Below are 13,125 nucleotides of genomic sequence, written 5' to 3'. Positions count from 1 at the left end.
AACAACTTTTATTATGTGAGTAAATAAAGTAGGAAAGGATGGTATATCTTTTCGTTTTCTTTCATATTTTACTTTGCATTTCACTGTAATGCAAGCAACAGAGGCGCACAAGGAAGGAGGGCCAGCAGCTTAACAAAAAGATTAGTTTAATGATACATGATAGGTGTTAGTTTAATGATACATGGGTCTTTTTAGGTATTTTGGCTTTCCTATGACAAGCTGTTAAAACCTCGTCCGCCTTATGCATGACGCTTGCTGTTAGAGAGCACAAGAGATTTATTGAGGACAACAGTTAAACTACCTCTGTGTGTTTGACTGTGGCCCACTGTCCTGCAATCTGCTGTGTCATTCTCCTCACATTCTCCCTCACTAAGAGCCATCATCTCTCCTCCCCACTCCCCTCACATCCTCTCTTTGGCCCACTTTGTTTAATTAAAGGAGATCTGGCTGCATTGTCAGAGGGGAAAGGAAAGAAAAGGAATGTCTGCAACTCAGATACATGAATAAAAGAAATGGACAATAGGGAATTGAAATGCTGTTTGCTTAATATTTCTTGTCTGTTTTTTGGGGTTGTGACTGGATATATGCTCTGATTTTTAGCTTCAGTGTCTCAAGGGATAATTTGTTGTTGTCTGGTGGAAAGCTTGAATCTTCATATTGTTGACATCTAATTTTGAAAAATGTTAATAAGACTAAACATTCAGGAAATGAATTGTCTATTAGTTCATTAGTCAAAGGGTTACTATTGGAGGTATTTATGTGACAAAAGCATTGCTGATTGAGAATAGCTGGTATTGTGATGAGACCGCTCGGCTCAGTGCAGGTAGCTTGTACCTGTTGACACTGTGTTAGGGAGTGCAGATTCAGCACAAACAGGTTGTTGTGGTTGTCTGGCTCAGTGACAGAGGGACAACACGACAACCACCCAAGGAGAGGGGAGCAGATAAGGGCCCCGCATGAACAAAGTGCACTGTCCAGGGAATCTGCTCTCTCCAAAATCCTGCCTCTGTTTTTTTGCAGATCTTGTCGTGCTTTAAAATCTGCTGCGTTTGTATTTTCCATGTTTATGAGAAAAGGCGCTGATGATGACTGCAGCATTGTTGGCTGACAGGATGTGTATACATTTTGCTTGTGTGCCTGGGCATGTTTTTCTACCTGAAGTTGTTCACCAGCTTCCCACAGGGTTGTGACCAAATTAGATAACTTAGAAACAGAAGTGACAGTAATGCAACCCATACATGTGCTGTGTCTTAAGGTCAGAATGATTCTCTGCTACTGCCTTTGTTGCTCTCCATCTGTCTGTGTTCAGCATTACAGGGCTGATCCGCCCGGAGATAAAAGAGACACGACTAGCTAGTTAGCAGGAGCTGGCTGCCACTTGTCCTCCCAACAGACTGGCTCACTGCTCAGCTCCGGCTTTCAATGTGAGTCCTATATGAATACATATAGCCTCTGACTCACTCCCAATATCATGCAAATGCAATCCAGCTTTTTCTTTGTCTTTGATGAAGTGTTTTTTTTTTACCGTGACACTCTATGTGTAAAATAGTGCATCAAAAAACCTCTGAGACTAGCAGAGCTGAAGCCAAAGAGAACAAAGAGCAAGATGTTTTTATCGGCTTTGTGTTCATTTGTAACAAGAGAAATGCAAATGAGTGACACAGAACTGAACGTCTCAAATTGATGATGTCATCCATTTGTGATGATTTCAGAGACACACACAGAAAGAAAACACGCAGAGAGTACTTAGGCCAGAAATAATTAATAAAAACAACAACATTACATCATATTTTTATTACATCATATCATATTATTTGTAGTATAGTAGTTTAGTACCAAAGAAGCAGAGAGGCCAGAGGAACAAAGCTTTTAAAAATATACTAACTCAGTGACCATAGTGACCAATTAGAGATAAGATTGGAGACAAGTGTAAAAGAAGCTTGTAGCCACAGGATGGAGAAGTGTTATTGTACTCTGACTCACTCACTCAGGGAAAATGGAAAGCGAGAAACACTACCGTCTCTTAAATAATCAAATGGAAAAAAGACTCCAATTCATCTTAAAGGATTCTTATCAAGAATGTAATGTTTAATGTTATGTGCTTGTGTAAAAAAAGAATACAGACATATGATTCTACATGTCAACATTGGTATCCACCTGAAAAACCCAGCATCAATTGGGCTCTATTGTTTGGAGACCACAATGGAAATAAGTCCTGGACTTTATTGTGTTTTTATCCTTGATTGTATTTGATGTCTTTATTTCATGTGTAAGGCATCTTCGATACAATTAAATACATACAGACATACAAATCAAAATCAAAAGCACATCAGGCTATACACTGTTACATAACTTCTGATAGTGAGTCTTTTCTCTCTCCAGCTCTATTGTGGCTCTGTATTTCCACTCAACCATGATGTCAGTACAAACTCCTCCTCTCTCCCGCTCTGGCTCCTCCCCCTCTAATGTGGGTCTGGCTAATCGCAGTGGCCCCTCCGCCACTCCTCCCACCTCCCTCAGCCTTCGCTCTTCATACAACCAGTTGCTTGGGCGAGATGTCATCAAGGAGTCTATGGAAACTGGAAGTGCGGCCACCTTGCCAAAGAGCCGTCAGAGGTACGCAATGACCAGTGTGCGGAGCGCTATGGGGATAAGTGACAACTTGGCTTTGTCTTCTAAAAACCAACCTGTGACCAGAGGGAGGGGTCTACCCACCAAGTCCTCCTCCAGTTCTGCCCTCTACTCTTCCTCGTCCTCCTCCTCGCTGTTTAATACAAACAACCCCAAACTGGCCAAGAATGGGGCCAACATGCAGCGACGAGCTGAGAGTCAGCAGCTGGAGCTAAGCAGGGCCAATACAGAGGGCAAAATTCACAATGATCCGATCAATAACCCCAGTTCTGATTGGCTAGAATTTGGAAAAGACAACTCACAGCTGCCCCCGTTCCGTAGAAGGACCAAGAGCTTCTTGGAGTATCATGGGAAGGGCTGGGATCTGGACCTCAACAAAGATGACAAGGAGGAGAAGAAGCAGCAGCCTCTTCCAGAGAAGGAGCAGAGCAGCCCTGCCAAGGAGAGGGAGAGCCAGAAGGAGGAGAAGTCCAGCAGCAAGCAGACCTGCCAGGAAGAGAAGGAAGAGGTGGAGCCAGTGGTGGAGGAGGAGGAAGAGGAAAATGACCCCACACCTACACCAAGGCAGCCCCTTCTACCAGTGGTGGTGGAAGCTCCGCTATCCCCCACGTCCTCCTCCATCTCCTCCTCTTCCAACAACAGCCCAGAATGGGTCCCAGACCATCAGAACCACCTCCTAAACCAGGCTCCAGTCCAGGTCAGAGAGGAGCTCTGTGCCCAAATTCAGGCTAGTCCACGCAGCCCTGCAAAGCCCCCCAGAAGCTCCCAGCCCCGGGTAATCAAGGTGGAGCTGCACCCTAACAATGAGAACCAGTTCCTGCAAGCGTACCCACCTTCTTCACCTAAACAGGCCCGGGCTGCAGAAAAGAATACCCCAACCAGGAACCGGGCACCCCCTGCCCTGCCAGATCCTGAACCAGTGATTGGGCTTCCTAAAGTGGGCCTAAGAATGGATCTGACTCCTGAAACTCCATCAGAAGATGAAGACTCCAGTTGGACCACCCTGTCCCAGGAGACGCCCTCTCCTCAGACTCCACGGGAGACAGGTTCGACATGCGTGTGCTTGTCTTTTTGTTTGATCTTTCTTTTTCTTATGTTAATATCTGTGTCAGCCTTTATTTCTGCCTCTATTACACCCTTCTTTTGTTCCTTCTCTTTCTCTCTCCCTCCTTCTACCTCCTACAGACTGTCTGATCTGGAAATTTACCAAAAGCCTCTTCTTAAGCAAGCAAGTCACTCCGGCAATATTGCTGGAACCTTTAAGGCTCCTGTGAGCCACCTTATGGCGCAGAGAGTGATTAGGACGGACATAAGGATAGGAAACTGCAGATAGCAGGGTGTGAAAAAGGAAAGATAAAAAAGCAGAGCTGGATATAGTAAGTGATGATTGATGCAAGGATGAACGACAAATCAATAGTGTGAGAGTATGAGGATATGGAGAGAACTATAAATAGGCAGACATGGAAAAGAAAACCATCAGAGAGAGGAAGGGAGAGATGCTGTTGCCCACTGGGTCCCACTACAGGGGATGAGCCCCAGAGTTGCTATGACAACAGAAACTAAGTAGGGACAGGCTGACCATCACATAATTGCACCCTGTCCATCTCTCTGTGTGTATAGCCTCATATGCTCATATGTCATGGTGTTTTTGCTGAGCCCTGCTGTATGATAAACTCACGTGTGTTTGTGTATTGCTGTCATCCATCAGCAGAAGTATGGAGTGAGGGGGACCTGCCCCCTGGCTGGCGGGAGATATCAGACTCATCAGAGGTCTATTTCTGGCACATCCCCACTGGCACCACACAGTACCACCGACCTGTTGCCTCCGGCAACCAAAACACCTCTCCCGTCAATGAGCCAGACACTCAGCACGACCCACAGGATACGCAGGACTCCCTCAAGCCACCAAACGAGGTGCGATGACCCACGGACCTAACACATCTCTAACCTCACCTTTTATTCAACTCTATGTGTGCAAAGCTAGAGCCAGGTTCATCCAATGGGGGAAGATTGTTTTATGTCAATATACTCAATCTCCACAGAGAATACACAACATTTTATGATGCTGAATATGAATAATAATAGTAGCAAACCACTGATAACAAATCAAAGAGGATGCTTTAGGATACCTAAACATCCACATACACTATTCTGTGAGTCAGATTTAGAAAAGTCATGCTTTCCTCAGTGCCATGTCTCTTCCACTCGTCTATAACACTTTAACTATGTGACTGAACCATAATAATATGTAAATTGGTGGAATCAGCAACAAAAGTGCTAGTTTGCAAAAACATTTATTCATAAAATATATCATGAAAGTTAAATTTGAATCTCGAAAATAGAAGTTGAACAAAACAATCTTAACTCAGGGTCAACTTAGTAGTTTTTTAATTGATTTAAAAACATCTCACCGTCTCATGATCACGTAGTCCATGAACCTTAAGATGTGAGTGAAAGCTCTGACAAAGCTAGAAGTGAGTTAAGATTGTTTTGTCAAACAGTTATAAAAAAAAGTGATTCAAAAGCAAAGTTTTGAGAAATAAGTAGTGACATGAAAAAACAGATTTTACCACAGCTTTAACTGTTGGTCAGGTAGGAGCCTCCATTATATCAAAGGCTGATGCTATAACTGGCACATATACAATCTTAGTCCAATATATTGAAAAGCTCTTGGTGATTATTGATGTGCACAGTATCGTCTGTCTTTCTCTCATGCTGCACCTCTCTCTCCATCTCTGTCTCTGTGTGTGTGTGTGTCTCTCTCTCTCTCTCTCTCTCTCTCTCTCTCACAGCGCCCCAGCAGTCTGATATCTGACAGTTCGGTGGAGCCGGTTCCGTCCCCCTCTGGCTCCTCCCCATCCTCCTCCTCCTCCTCCTCCTCCACTCCCTACGATGATGTCACCTCTTCTGGACCAAATCTCAACACCACCACCTGCACAGCCAACGTGAGTCACAGAGTCATATTTGAGTGTTCACTTGTTGAAATTGTCAATTTCGTTCTCTCTCTCTCTCGCTCTCTGTTAAAGTTCTTATATATTTTAGTGATTTACATTAATGGTTGTATTGATACATTCTGGTCTGAATGGGCACTTGCAAGTGTGCTTTAGATTGTTCTGTATTTTCCCAAAAAATTATATGGTGTAATCTCTTCTTTTACTGCTGCATTTATTAGATTGAAATGAGCACACAGTAATCTCAGCCGGTCTGAGGTGCGTATTCAGCAAAGATGAATATCTCTCATATTAAGTTAAAATGAGTATTATCCTCTTCAGTTATTACAAAGCAAATAAGCTCAAATAAGTTAATACAGTCAAAATGTCCTATTTTTCATCCACTTCATTCCCTCACCAGTGTCTTGTGTTAGCCTCTGAATGTCTGTCTGTTTGGCTCCAGGAGCTGAAGGACTATCCAGTCTATCCAGATCCCAGTCTGAAGGCGTTTGAAGGGGCTACCCTGCGCTATGCCTCACTTAAACTCAAGTAACAAACACACACATTCTATACAGTCGAGACACATGTATAATTTCTACATGTGTGTATTTTAATATTCTAGTTTGGGAAATAGGACTTTACTTTGACTATTTGTCATGTCTCATGTTTCCCTTCAGCGCCCCAGCCCACCTAGAGACAGTGGACCTCAACAATACCCTCTCCGATCCAGAGGGAATGGTAAGATCAGAACAACACATGATTTTGGAGACAAAATCTTTAAATATCTATAGCTAATGGCTGTACTGTGTCACAGTTTGCGGATTTATTTACTGACACTCTGTTTCATGATGATTTTGCACATGGACACACAACATGTGTTGTGACATAGGCAGTTACAATTAGTCAAATGGCCCAAAATGTATAAAAGTGAGGGATCAAATGCATTCACACATGTGAACATGCACATGCATTAAAGTACTAATTAACACAATATGTGTTACCCGTACATTTGGCAACACTTTTTACATTTGATGAGCACATAGTCCTCTGTTGTTAAGTCACTTGGCCGTGTTTGTTGAACTAGAAATCAGTCTTTGAGCAAATCACGTTTAATCATTTGTCACTGAAGGGACCTCACCAGGCTATGTATGTAAGGATGTATTTAACCTGCTCTGGCATCCTGTCCTCTCTCTCTCTCTCTCTCTCTGTTGCAGTGCCACTAAGTGGTTACTTTATGAACTGCACTATGGTGAATGTGTTCACAACCTAACTAAGAATTAAAACATATAGAAACCTTTTTGACCGTGAACAAATTCCCCATGTTGCATGCTAACGTTGCATCATATTTTAGATTCCAAAAGTGGAATTTTTAGACGCTTTACTTATTAAAATCAAGAAAAGCTTATGATATCCAGATATCTCAGATTGAAGAAGGAGAAATGGTTAAATCAAAATAGGATGGAGGACGTTACTGTAATAGCTGCTGGCCTGACGCAGTCTACAGTTCACACACACACACACACACACACACACACACACGCAGACACACACACACACACGTGATGGTAACTGTAAGCAAAATTTAACTTTAATAAGAACTTTGTTAGAGTAACTATGCCTGCATGTTAGTATGTACTGTAAGTATGTGTGTGTTCTTATACTTTAGGTCAAATATAATTTCAATGTTTGTGTGTATATTTGGTTGTGGTTTCTTTCAGTTATGGTGACAATCTGTCTACCAAGTTAAATACTGAGATCTGTGACAGTGGCAACATTGCTGTACAGATGTCAGACCGGGCACAAAGCCAGTAATCAAACCCACAGATTAGCCAAATTTACTTGGAAGAGAATAACAAAAGCATTTCTATCTTGGTTCATCTTTGCTTACTTACTTTCAGTAATTGTACACGCAGTTTTTCAGAGTAATGAAGGATTGTTCCACCATTTTGGGTTACTTCTTTGTCTTGTATTGTTTATTACAATGTGGTTTTACATAATCTGGCTAAAAAACTTGGGCTTGTTTTTAACCTGTCTGTCTGACCACACTTGTTTCTTGCCCTGTGAGACTTAACTGCAGCAATGTCGCCCCATTATGAAATTTTGCCAATTATTTTGGTGAGAACAATATGATCATAGACAACACAATGATAGCCAAAACTAATAAAGCAAGACCTGTGTTAAATTGAAAACTGATTCATCCAAATGTTCCAGTCATTTCCAGTGCGATCTCTGGGCTGGGTGGAGATGGCAGAACAGGACCTGTGTGAGGGGAGGAGCAGCGTGGCCGTCCACCACTGTATCAGACAGCTGTCCTACTGCAGGAGGGACATACGGGACTCAGCCGGCGTCTGGGGAGAGGTCAGTGTTAGTTACACACAATATACAGAATGTATACTACAGTGGAATACTGAATAAGTTCAACCAAAGAACAATTTGCCTTCTCAGAATGCACTTCCAAGTGTGTAGATGGACTGTTGTTAATAGTTTTATTTTAGTTTTTTAGTTTTTGAGTGCTCACCCTATACGTACGTATATGTAAATTCAACGGATCTTTGGCTGGTAGCAACTTGAAGGTTTTTAAGAAATTTAAAAGAAAGATAATGAGTAGAATCCGTTCTTTTCTCTTTTTTGTAATTATCAGAGGCCTGAAGAGTTTAAACTATTAATTGTGTCAAACATAAAGCGGAGATTAGAGAAAAATTAGTATTTTTTTAATTTAACAAATTTTATTAGATACATTTATTGTATCCTTGCTTGTGTCCTTATAGGGTAAAGGGATGCTGTTGGTGCTTCAAGACCGCATGTTGACCCTTGTTGACCCAGATGATCGCAGCCTGCTTCACTCTCAGCCAATCAGTAGCATCCGTGTCTGGGGAGTCGGCCGAGACCATGACAGGTAGGTGGACCTCACAAATGTCTTTCTCCTTCTCTGAAACCTTGTTGTGTTTTTGCATTGCTGGGCATTCTTGGCTATTGAATAACTAATGTTTAAGCAACCTTGCTTTAATCAAGTTTGCTTCAAACATGCACGCAAGTGTGTGTGCAAACACACTGAACATAATACACAGTAAAATGCATGTGTGGTACATTCTTGCTGATTCAGGAGATTTAACGAATCTTCAGAGAACTGAAATCAGCTTCATTATTATTTGATGCATTTGCACAAACTGCATTCAAAATTATCCCAAATTATGCTCATTGCTCCATGTTTACGTTCCAGACTGAGGACCTATGGGGGCTTCAGTCATTTGGCAATATGCCATGGTCTTAACCTTTTCACTATTGAGCTGACAGTGTGCTGAGGCTAGCACAGCTGTTAATGGTGGGGACAAGCTAAGCCCTCATTGATATGGGCCCCTGAGGGTTTCCATTAGCCAGGAGCAACCATTTCAAACACTCACCCATAGCCTTTACACATTTGGAAACATTAGTGCTGATGTAATATACATGCATAAATGTAATATTCATGAGCCATGTTATTTGGTGTATATTCATACAAGCTTAACATACACACAACATCCTGACAACAGTGTAGAAGCCTTGTGAAAATATTTTCTCCATACTTTGGAGACTTTGGGAGATTCAATTTGGAGATGACACACACTGACCGTACAAATGAGAGAAGTGGTGGTTTGTAGACCAAAGTAGCTGTCTGATCCTGATGTGTAATTGACTGTTAAAGGATTGGGTGAAAATGGAGTTTGAAATAGCATCTGCGTGAAAAAGGCTTGATCTCACTTCACTCGTCCATACTTGCAGTGTCTTTTTAGCTTACGTCTCTCTTCTCTGTGTCTTTCAACATAGCTCTTATTTCTGTCTTTCTTCTTGTGCCACTGTGGTCCCTTTGCCACAGAGAGGGATGCTGTGGGATGCACCTTCCCATTCTTCTTCTCTCCTCCCCTCATCAACAACACTGCCACAACAGCAGCTGTTAGTGTGTGTGTGTTAGTGTGCGTGCATGCGTGCGTGCATGCGTACATGCGTGCGTGCGTGTTTGTGTGTGTGTACGGGGGTAAGGGGGTGTGTGTTCCCCACCCTCTTCCGTCTTGAGGATTGAGAAACTTTTCAGTGGCTGTCTCTCTCAGTGGTAATGGATAAAGCATGTATTGGAGGGAAAGGATGAGGGTCGGCCCAGGCTAACTCTCCCTCTTTACCTTCTTTCTCTCACAGTATTACAGCTTCCACTCTTTCTTCATCCTCTCCCCACACCAGCACTTTAAAATCTGCAGTCTGCAGTCTGGTTGGTTTAAGGCTCATGATTGAGAATGTATTATACTTCCATCCTGGCTGTGTCTGTGTATGTGTGTGTGTGTGTGTGTGTGTGTGTGTGTGTGTGTGTGTGTGTGTGTGTGTGTGAGGTTGAATTAGCTTAGTCCTGCCACTAGAGTGCACTATACTCAAAGTCTGTGCATCCAGTGATGGAATAGTGCCACTGGCCACACTGCAATTGAAAGTTAGTTTAAATTAAGGACATTTCAAGCAGTCACCATGCAATAATATTCTATATACATAAACATTCTGTATTTACTATGAACATGTTAATGCTAATCTTAAATCAAATATTTTGTGTTTTATTAAAGTATAAACTGAACAGATTTTAACCTTGGCCTTGGCCTTGGCAGATCTGCTGTGTTAGCTCAGAAAGGTTTTGCAATATTTATTAGGAGGCGATCACTAGATCATTTTTATAATCTGTCTTACTGTTGTGCAGGTGGGTTTAGTTTATAGTCAAAGTCCTCATCATAGGTCAGTGAAGGAAATGTAAAAGGCGTTTAGTTATGATTCTTTCCCTCTGTAGTATGTTAGTTTGTTGAGTGGGCTCTTGCAGTAGAGTCATGAGTGTTTTTTGTATTTATTTACGTGTCACTTAGTGAGTTTGCCTAGTGTCGGTGCTGCGGGCCAGCAGTGTTGCTGAGATGGCGCTGTCATCTTGGTCGGTCAGTGTAGTTCTTTTTTGTAGTTCTTCTTTTTCTTAAAAAATAACAATCGCAAAAAAACTGAACTAAAAACATCTACTAAAAAAAATGATTGTGTGGTAAAGAACTTAACTGGTCGGAGAAGAGCCTTGACCTCGACCCCATCCAACACCTTTGGGGGTGAACTGAGGGGGAACACATCCCTGCAGCAATGTTTCATAAACCTTTTGCAAAGATTTGTGGAGTTGAGGCTGGTATAGCAACACATAAATGCCCATGTTTTTTGGTGTGAGATGTTCAACATTCACGGGTGTGTAGTTAGTCCACATACTTGAGAACAAACAGAAGTAGTGTGCTGAGATGTGGCAGACGGACCTGTCTGACTGAATGAATGGAGGGTACCTCAAAGTTAATCTCCCTGTGCTCTCTCCTTCCATATCTCTCTCCGTCTCCTGTCTCTTTCTCTACCCATCACTGAATATTCCCAGTCTTGTCCTAAATGTTCTCTATCCCTCTCTCTCCTTCAACACGATTCAATATGAATGAGTCGGCCTTACTTTTAAGCAGGCCGGGACAAGAGGGGGTTAGCTCCTAGATGAAGTCATGAGGCTATATTTGGAGCACTCATCAAGTCTGTCTCTGTGCATACTCATGTGTGCGCGTTCACGGTTGCATGAATGTGTGTGTGACTGCCCATGGGCTTAAATTGATGAAGTCATAGGTCTTTATCTGGAGCACTCTGTTTGCATGTGTGTGATGGTGAATGGGCGGGTGTGTCTCTGTTTTCCCTCCCTTCTCAATCCCCTCTTTCTGTCTATAATGCTCTTGCGCTATTTCCACTCTTTGTCTCCAGCGCTCTTTATGCCTCCCCCTTGCGCCATTGGCTGCAAAGCTTTGCCTCTTCTTTTTTCTGCCTCTCTTTGTTTGTCAAATCGTTGCACTTTAGTGGGGATATCCTTCCCTTTTTTTCAGCTTCAGTAAGACAAGAGAGGGAGAGACAAAGATAGCAGCAACTGAGAAAGAAGAGAATATACTCCAAACAAACAGGGAGAGTGCAGGTGGGTAAAAGAGTGGCTGTGCTTCTGAGAGAGAGTGGAGTATCTACGGGGCGATGGAGAGCCAGTGAGGGAGAAGGAGGCAGTGCATGCTTCCCTGCTTTTCTGAGCAGGACACGGCAGCACTTTGCAGGAGGCTCTTCGGACCAGGCAAGCACAGCAAAGAAATCTGACCGTAGAGGAAGATAGGGAGAGAAAAGGTGTAGCAGAGGTTAGAGGAGAAGGAAGAGGAGGAGAGGGGGAGGGAAAAAGGGACGGGAGAAGAGGAAAAGGAGCCCCAGAGGATTAAAAAAAAGAAGAAGAGGAGGAAGACGTGAAGAAATTTACCCCCCCTGGGTACCGCGGCCATAGGGCTGTAGCAATGTCACCGTGGTTTTTGTGCTAACGAGGCAAGGAAGTAATCATCTGTGACGGGGGGAGCATGTCTGCTTGTGTGAGTACCCCTAGCTTTTATACATTCAATCCTCTAGCTCTCCCCATCCATCCATCTAGCCATTCCTTTACTTACAGTCATCCATTACTGCCTCTCTTTCTATCCCAATGTTACAACCTGTCTCTGTCCTCTGTTGATTTCTAACTGCTCTGTTTGTGTAGAGGACACAACACACAGATCCCAGCCCTACTTTAATTCATTAGCTTCCCTTTTATTTTTTCACTTATTTACTTCTCAGACTCCTGCTGTGTGTTTCACTTCAAGCTGTGTACTTTGTTTCTCTCTCTCTCTCTCTCTCTCTCTCTCTCTCTCTCTTTCCGTCTCTCCCTGGCTGGCTAGCTGTCAGGCTTTTGGATGCAGGCTGGCAGCAGCGGCAGGTTTGCAGCCGGGAGACATGAGCAAGACTTTCAGGGAGCCAGATAAGAAAGAGAAAGCACAACAGTGAAAGGAAGAGAGAGATGAAGTAAGCAAAGGGAAGATTGAGAAAAACAGGATTAAAAAGAGTCTGGATGTACTGCAGGGATTTTTCAAAGTGTGTGTCACGGCTGTTTGGAGCTCTTTGATATTGCACTTGGTTTAAAATATTACTATTTATGACATATCTTGCACTGCATTTGAAGTTAGGTTACATACCTAGCTAAAGGTGTGTGTGTGTGTGTGTGTGTGTGTGTGTGTGTGTGTGTGTGTGTGTGTGTGTGTGTGTGTGTGTGCACATGTACGTAATAAATGCCTTCACCGTATGCGTATGTGGAATTTCCCTCTCTCTCTCTATAAGTATCTCCCCTAACGACGAGGAGGAGGAGGGAAGAGGAGGATGAGGGATGAGCAGGGAAACACTAAGCGAAGAACAAGAACACAGAGTTTTGCAAAGATTTACGACATTAGGGGGCACATCCTTCTTGTTTTCTCGTCCTTGCCGTGTGACACTTATTAGGATTGAGACTTTAGTGTTTTAAGAGCTGATGAGTGCCTTTAATAGTGTCTCTGCATAGCCCTGTTGTCTCTGTGTGTGTTTCCGACTATCAAAGCGAAACATTGTCACCTGTCTTCACTGATGGCTCATCAGCAGATGTGAAAGCGCACACAAAAACACACTGATTCTACATTGCATTTATATTCATTAGTGGCCAGCAGGGCTTGCTTATTCACTCTAGCTCTCA

General features: G+C 42.9%; 1 protein-coding gene across 7 annotated transcripts in view; it reads left to right on the top strand.

The window, feature by feature from the left end:
- LOC117951425 (amyloid-beta A4 precursor protein-binding family B member 2) overlaps positions 1–13,125 on the top strand; it is a 35,671-nt gene that overhangs the window by 879 nt on the left and 21,667 nt on the right. For 2 of the 7 annotated variants that reach the window (XM_034883104.1, XM_034883101.1), the window contains exons 2-8: positions 2,383–3,677; positions 4,340–4,545; positions 5,424–5,576; positions 6,025–6,110; positions 6,239–6,299; positions 7,773–7,919; positions 8,330–8,457. In XM_034883104.1, the coding sequence (XP_034738995.1) occupies positions 2,414–3,677; positions 4,340–4,545; positions 5,424–5,576; positions 6,025–6,110; positions 6,239–6,299; positions 7,773–7,919; positions 8,330–8,457 (2,045 nt within the window). In that variant the 5' untranslated portion in view covers positions 2,383–2,413. Of the gene's footprint in view, positions 1–1,309; positions 1,425–2,382; positions 3,678–4,339; positions 4,546–5,423; positions 5,577–6,024; positions 6,111–6,238; positions 6,300–7,772; positions 7,920–8,329; positions 8,458–11,135; positions 11,966–13,125 lie in introns of those variants that run through there. The other 5 variants (XM_034883108.1, XM_034883106.1, XM_034883102.1 and 2 more) reach the window with 4 other exon arrangements.

The sequence above is a fragment of the Etheostoma cragini genome, chromosome 10 (assembly GCF_013103735.1).
Source record: "Etheostoma cragini isolate CJK2018 chromosome 10, CSU_Ecrag_1.0, whole genome shotgun sequence".
Lineage (NCBI taxonomy): Eukaryota > Metazoa > Chordata > Actinopteri > Perciformes > Percidae > Etheostoma > Etheostoma cragini.
This window is presented reverse-complemented; position numbering and strand designations above follow the sequence as displayed.